This window comes from Tachysurus fulvidraco, chromosome 20, assembly GCF_022655615.1.
Source record: "Tachysurus fulvidraco isolate hzauxx_2018 chromosome 20, HZAU_PFXX_2.0, whole genome shotgun sequence".
Taxonomy (NCBI): Eukaryota; Metazoa; Chordata; class Actinopteri; order Siluriformes; family Bagridae; genus Tachysurus; species Tachysurus fulvidraco.
Window position 1 is genome coordinate 8,612,736 of NC_062537.1, and position 12,463 is coordinate 8,625,198.

A 12,463-nucleotide genomic window follows, 5' to 3' on the forward strand; every position below is an offset into this window, starting at 1 on the left:
CCAGCAGTTTTTGAAATACCCAAGCCTGCCTGCCTGTGCCGACAACCATGCCATGGTTAACCTCTCTGAGATGTCTTCTTTTTTTAACTTCCCAATTCTGATGTTTGAAGTGAACATCAACTGATGCTCTTGACCCATGATTTTATGTTGTACTGCTGCTGCATTAGATATGCACAAATGTGAATAAATTAGACTGCATAAACGATCAAATTTATAGCTGTCCCTATTTAAGTGGACTCTTAACACTAAAATGTGTACAATTAGGTAAAACATACAGTTCTTAATAACATGGGTTCCATAGTGGCACATAGGGATCTCACCGTTCCAGGCATTTTTTCATACTGAGCTTGGATTTCTGTCTGTGAAGTTTCTCTGCATCAAACATGCCAGTATGTGAATTGGCTACTCTGAATTGTGTGTGTGTGTGTGTGTGTGTGTGTGTGTGTGTGTGTGTGTGTGTGTGTGTGTGTGTGTGTGTGTGTGTGTGTGTGTGTGTTCCCACCAAGTGTGAGATAATTAATCAAGATAATTAATCATATATCAACATATACAACATAACAGAGAATACATATGCACTTGTAAGTGTAAATGTCTCAGTGTTAATATGATAAAGGAAGTGTGTTAATCAAATAAATGTATACAGTGATGTATACAGTATCTGACTCGGAAGAATAAGATGTTAGTGTGCTTTCCTGCATCGATTGAACTTGTCTTGTGGAATGAGATGTTTATGTGCGAGTCCAATCCATGTAGGAAATTTCCGGAAATTTAGAAGCGCTTTCTATCATATAGAGCACTCGCTTTAGTGCTCGTTTACACAAACTAGTGGGCGGAGCTTTAGGCACAGGTGAGTGAAGACCAGTTCAAAGGGGGCGTGGCTTATCGAATTGATTAAGTTCCTTTCTACATGAGTGCAGGCAATGCACTGGTTTGGTGCTTCTCTGCTGCGATTCCTGTTAGATACATTTATCAGGTTACCTTGGATTCTTCCAGTTCAGGTATATATATATGATTTAATGACTTAATGGATTTAATGTGTGTGTGTTTGTGTGTGTGTTTGTGTGTGTTTGTGTGTGTGTGTGTGTGTGTGTGTGTGTGTGTGTGTGTGTGTGTGTGTGTGTGTGTGTGTGTGTGTGTGTGTGTGTGTGTGTGTGTGTGGCCTGCTCAGTCTTTAGAGACTGTATTCAGGTTGTTTATGGATGTTAGCAGAATTTATCCTTCTAATTAGACCGCTTTCATCCTCTTTTTGTAGCAGTATAGTAGTAATTGGATTTCACTTTTTACCTTTCTGGTCTTTTCCAAAGATTTGGTTTTACATTATTTGAGGAAATGTTATTTCCTGTTGATTTTCCTGTTTAGATTCACAGTGTAATGTATTGGGACACTTTAAAAAGGCCTAACAGTCAGTTGTAAAAGCAGTATTTTTATTTATATTTGTATGTGTGTCTTACATAAAATAATCTGGCCTTATGATTGCACCCCACCATATTGACAGTACAATATTAAACTTGATTTATAAGTGATTAAACAAAATCAAACTTTTTTTGCTTAGTTTTTGTACATCCACATTTGCGTGAACCTTTGCATTTATATTGTGTGACACTATGCATTTTGTTTATCCCTGCCTGCAGTCTCAATGTTAAGTTCCTCCATAGACTCGAGGAATGATATTTTGTTCAGGTGCATACATTTTTAAAACATTTGGTTGACAGTTGTTCAAATTATTTCCTGTTCTGGTGAATCAGACATCTCGAATCCTGTAAAACGGCCGCTCGGTTGGACCTGAAGTGGGCCTGCTTTGGTTATCCATCCCATCATTTCCAATGGATGGCATTGCCATGTCCATCAGACCTTCTCTTCTTCATCCACCTCCACCTCCTCCTCCTCCTCTGCCTGCTCTTCCTCCTCCTCCACCTCCTCCTCCACCCATCACAGGATGTGAACCATTCCCTCGCAGTGTCCACCGGCGCTCTAAGATGCGCAATTTTAACTGGGACACCATTCCAAAGCACAGCGTGATCGGGAAGCGCAATGTCTGGACGTCATACAAGAATTTGGAGGACATTCCACTGGACACTAAGCGCATGGAGGAACTGTTTAGCAACAGTGAACATCAGCCGATGCCACTCAGGCGTGGCACAGTTAAGAAGAGTGTATGGGGCCTGCAGTCCACCAGTCCTATATCAGAGATGGTGAGTAGTGTGTGTTGTCTCACTTTTCTCAGGCAGGTGGAAGGTATAAGATTTCAGCATATACAGTATTGTGGTACCATATTTTGGGCAGATGCAGTACATTTTTAGTGTTTTCAGTAGGAAGTTAACACGTCCTGTTTTTAAATTCAATAATCATGCATTTATTCAACATTTCATCATTCAGATTATTGAATTGTCTTGCAGTACACAGTCAAGTTGCCTAGACTTCCACTATTCTGTGGAGGATGTACCACAGTTATAGGGATCTTGGCTTACTATTAAACTTACTCTGTTTAATTTATAATCTCAGGTAGGTGATGATTAGCATCTGCTTGTTTTTGAGATTACTGTGAAAGCCATCCAAGTACCAAAGCCTGTTACCTCTGGCAAATAAGAGCTTTGATTTTTATTCAGATAATTGTTCTTGTGTAAGCATCAAATAATTGGCTTCAGCTTCAAAAAATGTTCATTCTAAATAGATGCTACTTTCAACCACCACAGAGAACACAGTCACGATGATCTTCACTTGAAGCTTCTCAGCTGGGATATTAGCTTTTAGTTGCATTATCACAAGCTTTGTATGTTTCTTCCTGTATGATGACTTCCACATTGCACAATACATTGTTAATTATCACTAGACTGTCCTTTGAAGTGCTAGTCAGAAACATGCAATATGCAAATGCAGGTTGGAGTAGCAAGAAAATGATCAATCATGTAATGCGACTTAATATAGTAAAAAATTTATCATTTTCTTATTAAGGCATGTCCTTATTTCACTTGTATCACAAACATTTGCTAATGATTATCATTATTATAATTTATAAATTATTCATATTGTAAAATTAAGATCAGTAAAACAATTCCAAAAATAAAACCTGTCCTGTGAGGGAACAGCTGTTTAGCTAATCAAACATAACATTAACAACATTAAATGCAACTATAAATGGATACAAATGATTTTATGGTGTTGTGTAATGATATTTACAAAACAGCTTAGGTAATTTGTTACGGTGTATATACAGTAAGGAATAAAACACTTCACGATGAGATGTTATTGGAAAAATAATCAAGCTATGGTAATAGCATACTGTCTTCAACAAGCCCGTGTTTCTGTCCCTGAAAACTTTGGGATTATGCCTTAGTCATAGGTGATGGTGGAATAGGTTGGGTGAGTGATAAACCTCACACAGTTCAGTTCTTATCACTAACCATATTAATGGGTTTTTATTTGGGTTGGTCAGTGTACACAGAACAGTTCTGACTATAAGGCAGAAGTAGCTCAGGATGTTTAATATTTATGAGAATTAGGAAGTGCAGAGATGTGTGCTATAATACAATGGGATATACTTATCTTGTTTTTGTCATGTTCCTACTTTCTGGTATTACCATGCTAAAGATTAAAAATTTCCCTTTTCTACACAATGGGCATTTAAATGAGATTTGTTAATGAAACATGCAAGTGTTTATTGAATTAGTTGCTTATTTGTACATTGCTTTGTCTTTGACAGGTTCCAATTGTTAACGCAAAGAAAAGTATGAATATTGGTATTCTTCTGAAGCAGTTTAAAAGGTGAGGTTTTGGACAGATCATACTTGCTTGCTTATAAATTCCTGCATTTCAGTTTAAGTCATACGTTGTCCCTCACACATTTCCTCAGGGGGGGAATGTTTAACTAAACACTGATGCATTGTTTTTCCTCACAGGTAATTTTTCTTTACACTCGGCTTACACGTAATTAGAAACGAACCATCAGGGGTTTTTCCACATATATCAAAAATCCTGAGAAATTGCTTTTAATTTGAGTTGATTGCTTTGAGGACTGAAATAGTGAATATATTCGAAAATATGAAAAAACTGTTGTCTCAGTCCATTGTACTGATACAGTATGTTCAGCAGCACAACCTGAGGTTTATTTAACCTCGAATTCTACAGTATAGAAATTTGACTAAAAATGATTAAGACAACTAAATGGAGTCATTATCTTAAGAGATTAAATTAATAAACTAATAACAATGACACTAACTGAAATTTCCAACCTTCCATAAATAGTTTTTCAGTTTTCTGCATTAAGTTTTCTCAAACTCAAAGGATGCTAAGAGCAACTGATGCTATTGTTAAATATTTCTAGGTGACTGTGTTAATGTTGTAACATCACAGTCTTTAAATATTGCTCTGTGCCCAACAGTATATTCAAATTTAAACAAACATTTTCTTATAATAATTATGGCGGCATAGCTGTAAATTACTATTATTTTTTTCATGTGAGGCAATGCATTATGCAGCTCTACTTTGTAGAGTGTTGTGGGTGGCTGTTTATTACCAGAAAAGTTTCTGTTTCTTCCCTATTTTCTGTTAATATAGTCGTACTACTGACTGGAAAGCTGTGAGTTTGAAATTCAGTACCACCAAGCTTGGTCTTTAACGCTCCATTGCTCAGTTGTATAAATTAGATAAATGCCGTCAGCCAAATGTCGTAAATATAAGTGAATCGGTGAGCAGGATATGTGATTTTGGAATTTAAGACTTGAGCAGGTTTTGTTTAATCAGTCCTACAGAAGAATGTTTCCAATCACAGGGTTGTTCTGTTTGTGCTTTGGCTCCCCCTACAGGCCAATTGCTGATATTGTTACGGGCATCAGGGAGGGAAACATGCGATTCACTGCCGACAGACTGAGAGAGCTGTCCAAGCTGCTGCCTGATGATGTAGAGGTACATTGTACAGCTTGTAGAGCTGTGTAGCTTAAACTGAATATTATAACCCTCATGTAATCACTTGCACTTGCCTAGACACACGTTAAGGCTTAATTAAAAAAAAAATCTGTTTATTTCAAGTTTAGGTTATATGTTCAGGTCAAAATGTTCCTGGCATTATTCTGTTTTACTTTTTGGTGAATATGACCAAGCGTACATTTTGAAAGAGTGGAACAATACTGTGGTTTGTTTAAAAAAAAAAAAAAAAGGTGATTTGGAGTCTTTGACAGAAAAAGGTGATTTGGGAGATTAAAGTGTTTTCTTGCAGTTGATGTAATGTATACTTTGGTCTTCTCACTGGCTTTATGATGAAAAGAAATAAACCGAATTTTGCAGGTAAAGAAGCTGTTGTCATTCCACGGAGATGCGTCTCAGCTTGCAGAGGCAGACCGCTTTTTCCTGATGCTGGTTAAAGTTCCCTTGTGAGTGTAACGACTTTGAAATTGAAGAAGGACGAATCGGATCAGTAACTGATTTCATTATATTTAAGCATGTGTTTTTGGAGGTGATTAATTGTGACTCAATATATGGTTTGCTGATCTGGCTTCCTTCCTGCAGTTATTAAGATTTAAAAGCCCTTCGTGGAAGGCATCCAGTGATGTGGGTCAGTGTGAGTTGTTGATAGATTCTCTGCTTGCAGATATGAACAAAGACTGAAAAGCCTTCTCCTCCAAGAGGAGTTCATGCCCTTTATAGAGGAGATGAGAAAATCCATTTACATCATGACTGCAGCAGCTAATGGTAGCATAATCTTTTTTTCCCCCAGTGTATACATAATTTTTATATTAGATGTTTTTTCTGATGCTTTTTTCATATCCTCTTGATACTTTCAAGATTAAAAATAAAATCTCTGTATTCTGTAGCAGTGTAGTTTTATAACTTCTCAACTCATATCCTATCTCTAAAATATAGAATAGGTTTGCCATTGCTTTTGATACCATCTGATTTTATTGAATATTCTTCTCATCAGTTTATTGATACCTGACAAACCTTTCTGTCTTCATTTCACAGAGCTGCTGGCATGTGATGATCTACACTCTATAATCAGACTGGTGCTTAAAGCAGGAAACTACATGAATGCTGTGAGTTTATATATATATATATATATATATATATAATTATTAGTATCACCTTGTAGTCTTTAAAACAACACTATTTCAGTTGAAAACCATGGATTCCTCCAAGCTTCAGGAATGTAACACAATGCAGAAATAAAGGCAGAATCTTTTGTTAGAAATGATGTTCAGGCAGGTTGTGCCTGTTGGGGGGGGGGGGGGACTTCAGTGGTCGTCATGGGATGTGATTTACACTACCATTCAGGAATTTGGGATCACTTGGAAATCCAGATACTAAACTAACACAAAGAAGGCCACTTTTATTGCTCTCTTAATTAATATAACTGTTTTCAGCCGTGCAGCACAATTTCAAAAGGGTTTTACTAATAATCTGTTAGCCTTATTAAATGATTAACTTGGATCAGCAAACAAATGAGATTGAAACAGAGAACTGATGCTTGCTGATTACGGGCCTGTGTCTGACATGTAGACAGCTCAGATCTCTTCAATGTTGACAGTCTTTTTTTTTTAAATCATTTGATTTATTTTAGGATTTTGAAATGGATGAAAATGGGTTCTTCTTTGTTAATCACCGAAATTTCCAAGTGATCCCAAAGTTTTGAACGGTATTGTTCAACAAGAAAACATTCCCTAAGATGTCCCCACTGGACTGATTGTGTGATTCTGAGATGACTTTTTGCATAATAGTGTCGCTTGTGTGTTACTAGTACTTAGTGGTGTTTGCTCGCACTGGTGACCCTTCTGATCTACAATCTAATGTTTATCTAATAGATTGCTGTAAATTGGTAGTTCTGAGGTCATCTCTGAGGCTATCCACCTTGAATACTAACTGATAAATCAGGCAGATTGGTGTTTGTGCCCTATAAGTAGCTGTTACAATATATAAGCTTGTGTGAGGGTTTCACCCGAGAGACTTTCACCTGAACTAATCATAGATGAACAGACTAAATTCTGCCACTTAATATAGAGATTATGCATCAGCTAAATCCCACTGGTGCAATAATCTGCTGGCATTAAAACAGCAGTCTAGGTAATGCAGGAAACCGTTAAACAAACAAGTTGTAAACTTGTACAACTTGACCAACTTTCTGAAGAAAAAAAAAAGACAATTCATTTTAGATGCTGTGAAAGTTATTTAATGTGACAATGTGTTTCTGTCTGGATTTGTTCAGGATGGCTATGCTGGTCGTGCACTAGGTTTCAGAATGACCTCTCTCTTGAGGCTTGTGGACACCAAGGCTAACAAACCTGGCATGAACCTTATGCACTACGTAGCTATGGTAGTACATCCACACTGAAATAAACATACTTTTTATCTTAAAATACGCTTCAGTAGATTTGTATGTTTACACGCTCTCCTGGATCATCTCTCAACCTCAGCAAGCACAGCAGATCGATGGTGCTTTATTAAGGTTTACAGAACAGCTTCAACACATTGGAGAAGCATCAAGGTAACTAATATGATGTCATTTCTCAATTTACAAATAAGCTAGAACTCTCAACAAGCTCTGCATCTTTCTATGTTTTTATTCTCAGAATACAAAAACAGGAAGTAGAAATGGACTTTAAGAGAGAAATGATAAAAACTCAAGAAGCAAAGGCTCATGCCAGCAAGCAGCCTGATCTGCAACATCAAATGGAGGAGTTTCTTCAAGTGAGTCTGCACTGTGGTCACTTTACTGGTCTGATGTAAAACCTGAGATCATTGTTGTGATTGGTTTTTATTATTCATGTAGATGGCCACAAGTCAGCTAGCAGACATGGAGGCCTCTCTAAGGGAGCTGGATTCACTTATTCACTCAGTGGCTGAGTATTTCTGTGAAGACCCTGCTACATTTAAACTGGAGGAATGCTGCTCAATCTTCCACTCTTTTTGTGAGAAGTTTGAGAGAGCTGTATCGGTAGGTACTGTAATACTTTTAAAACAAATCTATATGTTCATGTACACCATCTGAATCTCACTACCAGCTACACCATGTTATACATTGAATTTTACTAGCAGGATTAATGTGATGCATGGATGACATTACTCAGGAACACACAGGGGTTGTGGACAGATGTATAACAATCCTGTTCTCAACACACAGTCGCCTACTTTGTGTTTGTAATAATGCACTTAACTAGTTAACTAGCTTGCTGTATTTTTCTTCGGTTTTGTAGCTGCTTGGTTCAGATTTTTTTGCACTTTAGTTTTGCATTGTGACACACTGCTGTTCTCATGCATAGAAGAGTTTAATTATACTTTGCTTTTATAACTCCACCTAATATTCAACAATCATTGATGTAACATTCAAAACGAAATATAAGGTAACAGCAGATCCAATGCAATTTTTCATACTCACAAAGGTTAAACTTGCACTTTGTATGAAAGCATAACTTTTGCAAAAGTTAAAATGATTTCTATTTTCTTCTAACTGGAAATTTTTTGGAGAAACAGTTCCGTATTGTTATTCACACTAAATTGTCCGTATTGTGTGAGTGAATGAGTGTGTGTGTGTGCCCTGCGATGAGTTGGCACTCCGTCCAGAGTGTATCCTGCCTTGATGCCTGATGACGCCTGAGATAGGCACAGGCTCCTCGTGACCCGAGAAATTCTGATAAGTGGTAGAAAATGAATGAATGAAAAGTCTATGTATGAAATCATTATTGTTGATTGGCAATCCATCTGGCTAAGTGCTATGTGAGGAACATCAAGAATAAGATTACTACATTACACAGAATGCACTCTATTTGATATTTATAAGATGAAAATGAATAGACCCGGGCTATTCAATTGGCGGTAATATGTTCCAGCCCATCAAGTAGCCTAGTGTGAAAAAGACCTCACTATAATAAATGTAGTTTATTGGGGCAATGGACCCTACAGTTACTGTATGAAGTGATGCGTGTGTTTCATTCAGCACAAGCTACAGGTATAGTCACTACACAGAGTAATTATACATCACTCACAGCACCTGCACCACTGTGTGTGAACTGAACTGACAACATGTACATCCGATTTCTCTGCTCCTGCTAAATCTAAAACATGTCATGTCTCCCATTAGAAGGCAACCTAAATGTTTGCTAATTATTGAGATGGCTGGTAGTTTAAATAAGCATACTAAAATAATACAGTACAGTAAGTCTCAGTTAAATTCTAATTGAGTGTGATATGGCTCAGATATGGATTTACCCATTTGAATGTAGAATAAGTCTATTGGGCATCTTACAACGCCCTAATGTTGTTGTAATTGTGATGCAGTTTCAAAATACAACAGGAGCATGCTTAATTATAAGGGGGAAAAGCTTACTTTGTTGTCTTATGGTGCAAAATTACAACATATCCTGTATCGTCATCTTTCATATTTCAAGCCAGAACTTTTCGGCCACCTCATTTGGGATACTTTTCATGAAGTGGCTCCATGACAAACTAATTAAATAGCCCTGGAATTGACTAATAATAATGTTATGTGTTGAACAGGAAAATACAGAACGAGAGGCAGTGGAGAGGCGCCGGAGGCAGCAGAGGGAGAGAGAAACGCTGAGCCGGGTAGCCAAGCGGCGTACGATTGCCTCCTGCTCTAGGCAAAGCACAGAACACGAAGCCCTGGAGTCAGTCCTCACCAACTTCCTCAGAACTCATCCTTCCCGCAGAAGACAACCCTCATCCAACAGACAAAGTACAACAGAGACGGCAGACAAAAATATCCCATTGGCCGAGAGGACTTGTATAGCTGTGGAAAGTTCTGTTAATATTGGCAGTAAGGATGAATGCAAATCACTTCAAGAGCAGGAGCAGCACTTCCAGATAACCCTTGAAATTCCTGCCCAGACTGAAGAAAACAAGATTGTACACACTGAGGAGCAGGACATGTGCTGTATTATAGCCCTGAACAGCCCTGAAAAGGTTGAAATTGTTGACTCTAATCCTGAAAAACAGAAAAGCTTAAACAGAGAGCAAATCTGCTGTGATGTGGATGTTCCGTGTACTCCAACTGGTCCGAAAAGAGCACCATGCATAGAAGACAAAGCAACACCAAAGAGCAGCAAAACAAACCATCACAGGAGCATACTTGTAAGGCAAAATGCTGGAGAGGAGGATGAGCAGCAGCAGAAGAAGAATGAGGAGGCAGATCATGTGCAGGAGGATTCCCAGAAGGATCCACTCCAGATTAGGTGCCCAGTTATAGATCCCACAGAGCGCCCACATGTTCCAGATGTTTCCTCGCCTCATCCTAGAGGAATAAAAGAGGTGGATTTGGCCCTTCAGAATGGCTTTGGATCACCTTGGACTGTTCTCAGTCCTCAAGTCTCGCCCTCGTGCATGCGGCACCGCAGGCATTCTTTTAGTTCCCTTAAAGATGAAGAATCAGAGGATGGAGTGTGGGCACTTCCTGATACGCCATCAAAGGGCCCTCTCTTTGCGCACATGTGCAGGTCATATGAGCACAGCTTGTCAACCTCTGTGATTAGTAGTGTGGGTATTAGAGATTCCCCATTAACAGGCACATCAATGCAAGGAAATCTGTTAAGGTCTGCATCAGTGGGTGAAAATCCAGAATCCATACCGAGCTTTCGTTTCAGAACTTTCTTCCCAAGACGCCACGGACGAGAACTCCGGAGACAAGAGCCGTCTTCTCTGATGTCCTTCTTCCAGCGATTTGGGGAGAGAGGACGGCCTGCTTCTTTAGGAGACTCATGCAGAGCAGATACTTGATTCTTTACTCTGTTTTAATTTTTGTGAATTTTTTTAATTATTAATCCCCTGCCCTTTTTTTTTTTTTTTTTTTTTTTTTAAATATTTAGCATTGTGTGCTCACGCATTACACAATGAACACTGTAACCCAAGACAAATATGGACTTGTTTTGGAGTATACTCATTGTGAGCCTTGATCAAGCTTTGTCTACAAAACTGTTGATTTATTTATTTGTATTTTATCTTTATTAATCTGTGTTTTTAGCTGTGTGGTTTTAATGCACTTTAAGATTCCTGCTGAGGTCCATCCTCAACACTTCCAAACACTTATTTGCTCAGTTTTCATGTTTGTTTGTTTTTTTTTTGGAAGTTTTTAATATAATAAAGTGTGGCATTCCACCCTAACATTCAAAGGTATATTTTTCTTTTTAAAAAAAGTGCTATGTAAAATTTGCAGGTAGGAATGTCGTATTCGGGATGAAAAGGGGTTCAATCCCTTGCCACCTTAATGACATTCTGGATGACGTTATGCCTTTAAATGTAGTTGTAAATGTGAGATGGTGATCTTTTATGAACACTTTTTAGAACACTGTAGACTTTGTCCTCTAAATCTAGTGGCTATCTTTTTCTCCAGTATTTATACTGCTTCATAGCTGTATGATGTTTCTTTTGATTTGCAGTTGCTTTCTTCCTTCTATCTTTTTATTTCTAGTTTGTATTTTTTTCAGCTTTTCATTGCTGTTTTTAGCTTGAAACCGAATGTCCAGTTGCCTCGGTGACAGAGGTGTTTACAGCATGATCTCATTTGGCTAGTGGTGCTGTGAAATAATAGCCGTTTAGAAAAAAGTGGCCGCACACAGACTCGTCATTCATTAGTGTTCGGTGCCTATTCTTTCCTAGTTTCCTAAAGCAGCTACAGGCTAGTGCACTTCCAGTGAAGAGCTGAAGATAAAGATCATTTTGTTAAAGATGTCCTGAAAATCTAGCCATGGAGAGATTTGTTTGTTTACTGTAAATAGACAGGATATGTACGAGTCTTTGAAAGGAGAGCTGGAAAATACCAAAGTTCAACTGACCATAAAGCTGGAACTCTCTTTTAGAAAGTGTCTTGTTCAGAGTTGTGTGTGCACGTGTGCATCAGGGGGTGGAGGCAGACATGAGAAACTTGAGCTACATCAGAGAGGACGAAACTTGAGACAGAGGAATCACTTGAAAAAGGTGACTTGAGGACTTTTAAGGAAGGACTATGAGCACCTTTTTGCTGAAATAATTCTGAATGTTCTGCTATAATTAAAGGTAAGTAAATTGTTTAACATTTTGAATATTCATGTTTAATTATTTATCTTTTTAAGAGATCGTTATCTGTGTATACTTGAGACTGTTATGCAATGTTGAGGTAAAGAGAACAAGCTGAGAAGAAAGTGAGTAGGATGTTTTTGAAAGAAACACAGCTAAGAAACATCTTCGAGATAGACGGCTAGAGAACGAGGGCTAATTCATTCTAACTGTTATTCAAACTGTAATTTCTTGACCATTTATTAAATCGCTGTAACATATTCATACTAAAATATAAAATGAAATGTAGAACATTTTCTAAAATAATAATGTATTGCTAAAACCTTGCAGCACTAAAACTGTTTTCATTTCAACCTACTAATGGTGAGTGCAGAATCCCAACGCGTCCTTCATTTCAAAAGTCCACACAAAACACACACGCACTCTGGAGGCTACAGCACCTGACTCCTAGTCTAATAAAGGAGAGTTTTAT

The 12,463-nt window shown here is 37.9% G+C and overlaps 2 protein-coding genes across 2 annotated transcripts in view; both read left to right on the forward strand.

The window, feature by feature from the left end:
* Nucleotides 1-876: 876 nt before the first annotated feature.
* fhdc3 (FH2 domain containing 3) lies at nucleotides 877-11,476 on the forward strand. Its single transcript, XM_027171697.2, has 12 exons — nucleotides 877-998; nucleotides 1,746-2,192; nucleotides 3,701-3,762; nucleotides 4,803-4,902; nucleotides 5,281-5,366; nucleotides 5,585-5,685; nucleotides 5,956-6,026; nucleotides 7,193-7,300; nucleotides 7,401-7,471; nucleotides 7,557-7,674; nucleotides 7,757-7,921; nucleotides 9,481-11,476. The coding sequence occupies exons 2-12, from the start codon at nucleotides 1,824-1,826 to the stop codon at nucleotides 10,714-10,716; spliced, it is 2,487 nt and encodes an 828-aa protein (XP_027027498.2). The 5' UTR covers nucleotides 877-998; nucleotides 1,746-1,823; the 3' UTR covers nucleotides 10,717-11,476.
* Nucleotides 11,477-11,631: 155 nt separating this feature from the next.
* trim3b (tripartite motif containing 3b) overlaps nucleotides 11,632-12,463 on the forward strand; it is a 31,696-nt gene continuing 30,864 nt past the window's right edge. Inside the window, exon 1 of the mRNA XM_047804632.1 lies at nucleotides 11,632-11,991. The gene's annotated coding sequence lies outside the window, so the exon portion shown is untranslated. The remainder of the gene's footprint in view (nucleotides 11,992-12,463) is intronic.

Coding starts and splice junctions, on each gene's coding strand:
- fhdc3 (XM_027171697.2), top strand. CDS start 1,824: ATGGATGGCATTGCCATGTCCATCAGACCTTCTCTTCTTCATCCACCT. Junction 3,763..4,802: donor CTTCTGAAGCAGTTTAAAAG/GTGAGGTTTTGG, acceptor CTCCCCCTACAG/GCCAATTGCTGATATTGTTA. Junction 7,675..7,756: donor AAATGGAGGAGTTTCTTCAA/GTGAGTCTGCAC, acceptor TTATTCATGTAG/ATGGCCACAAGTCAGCTAGC.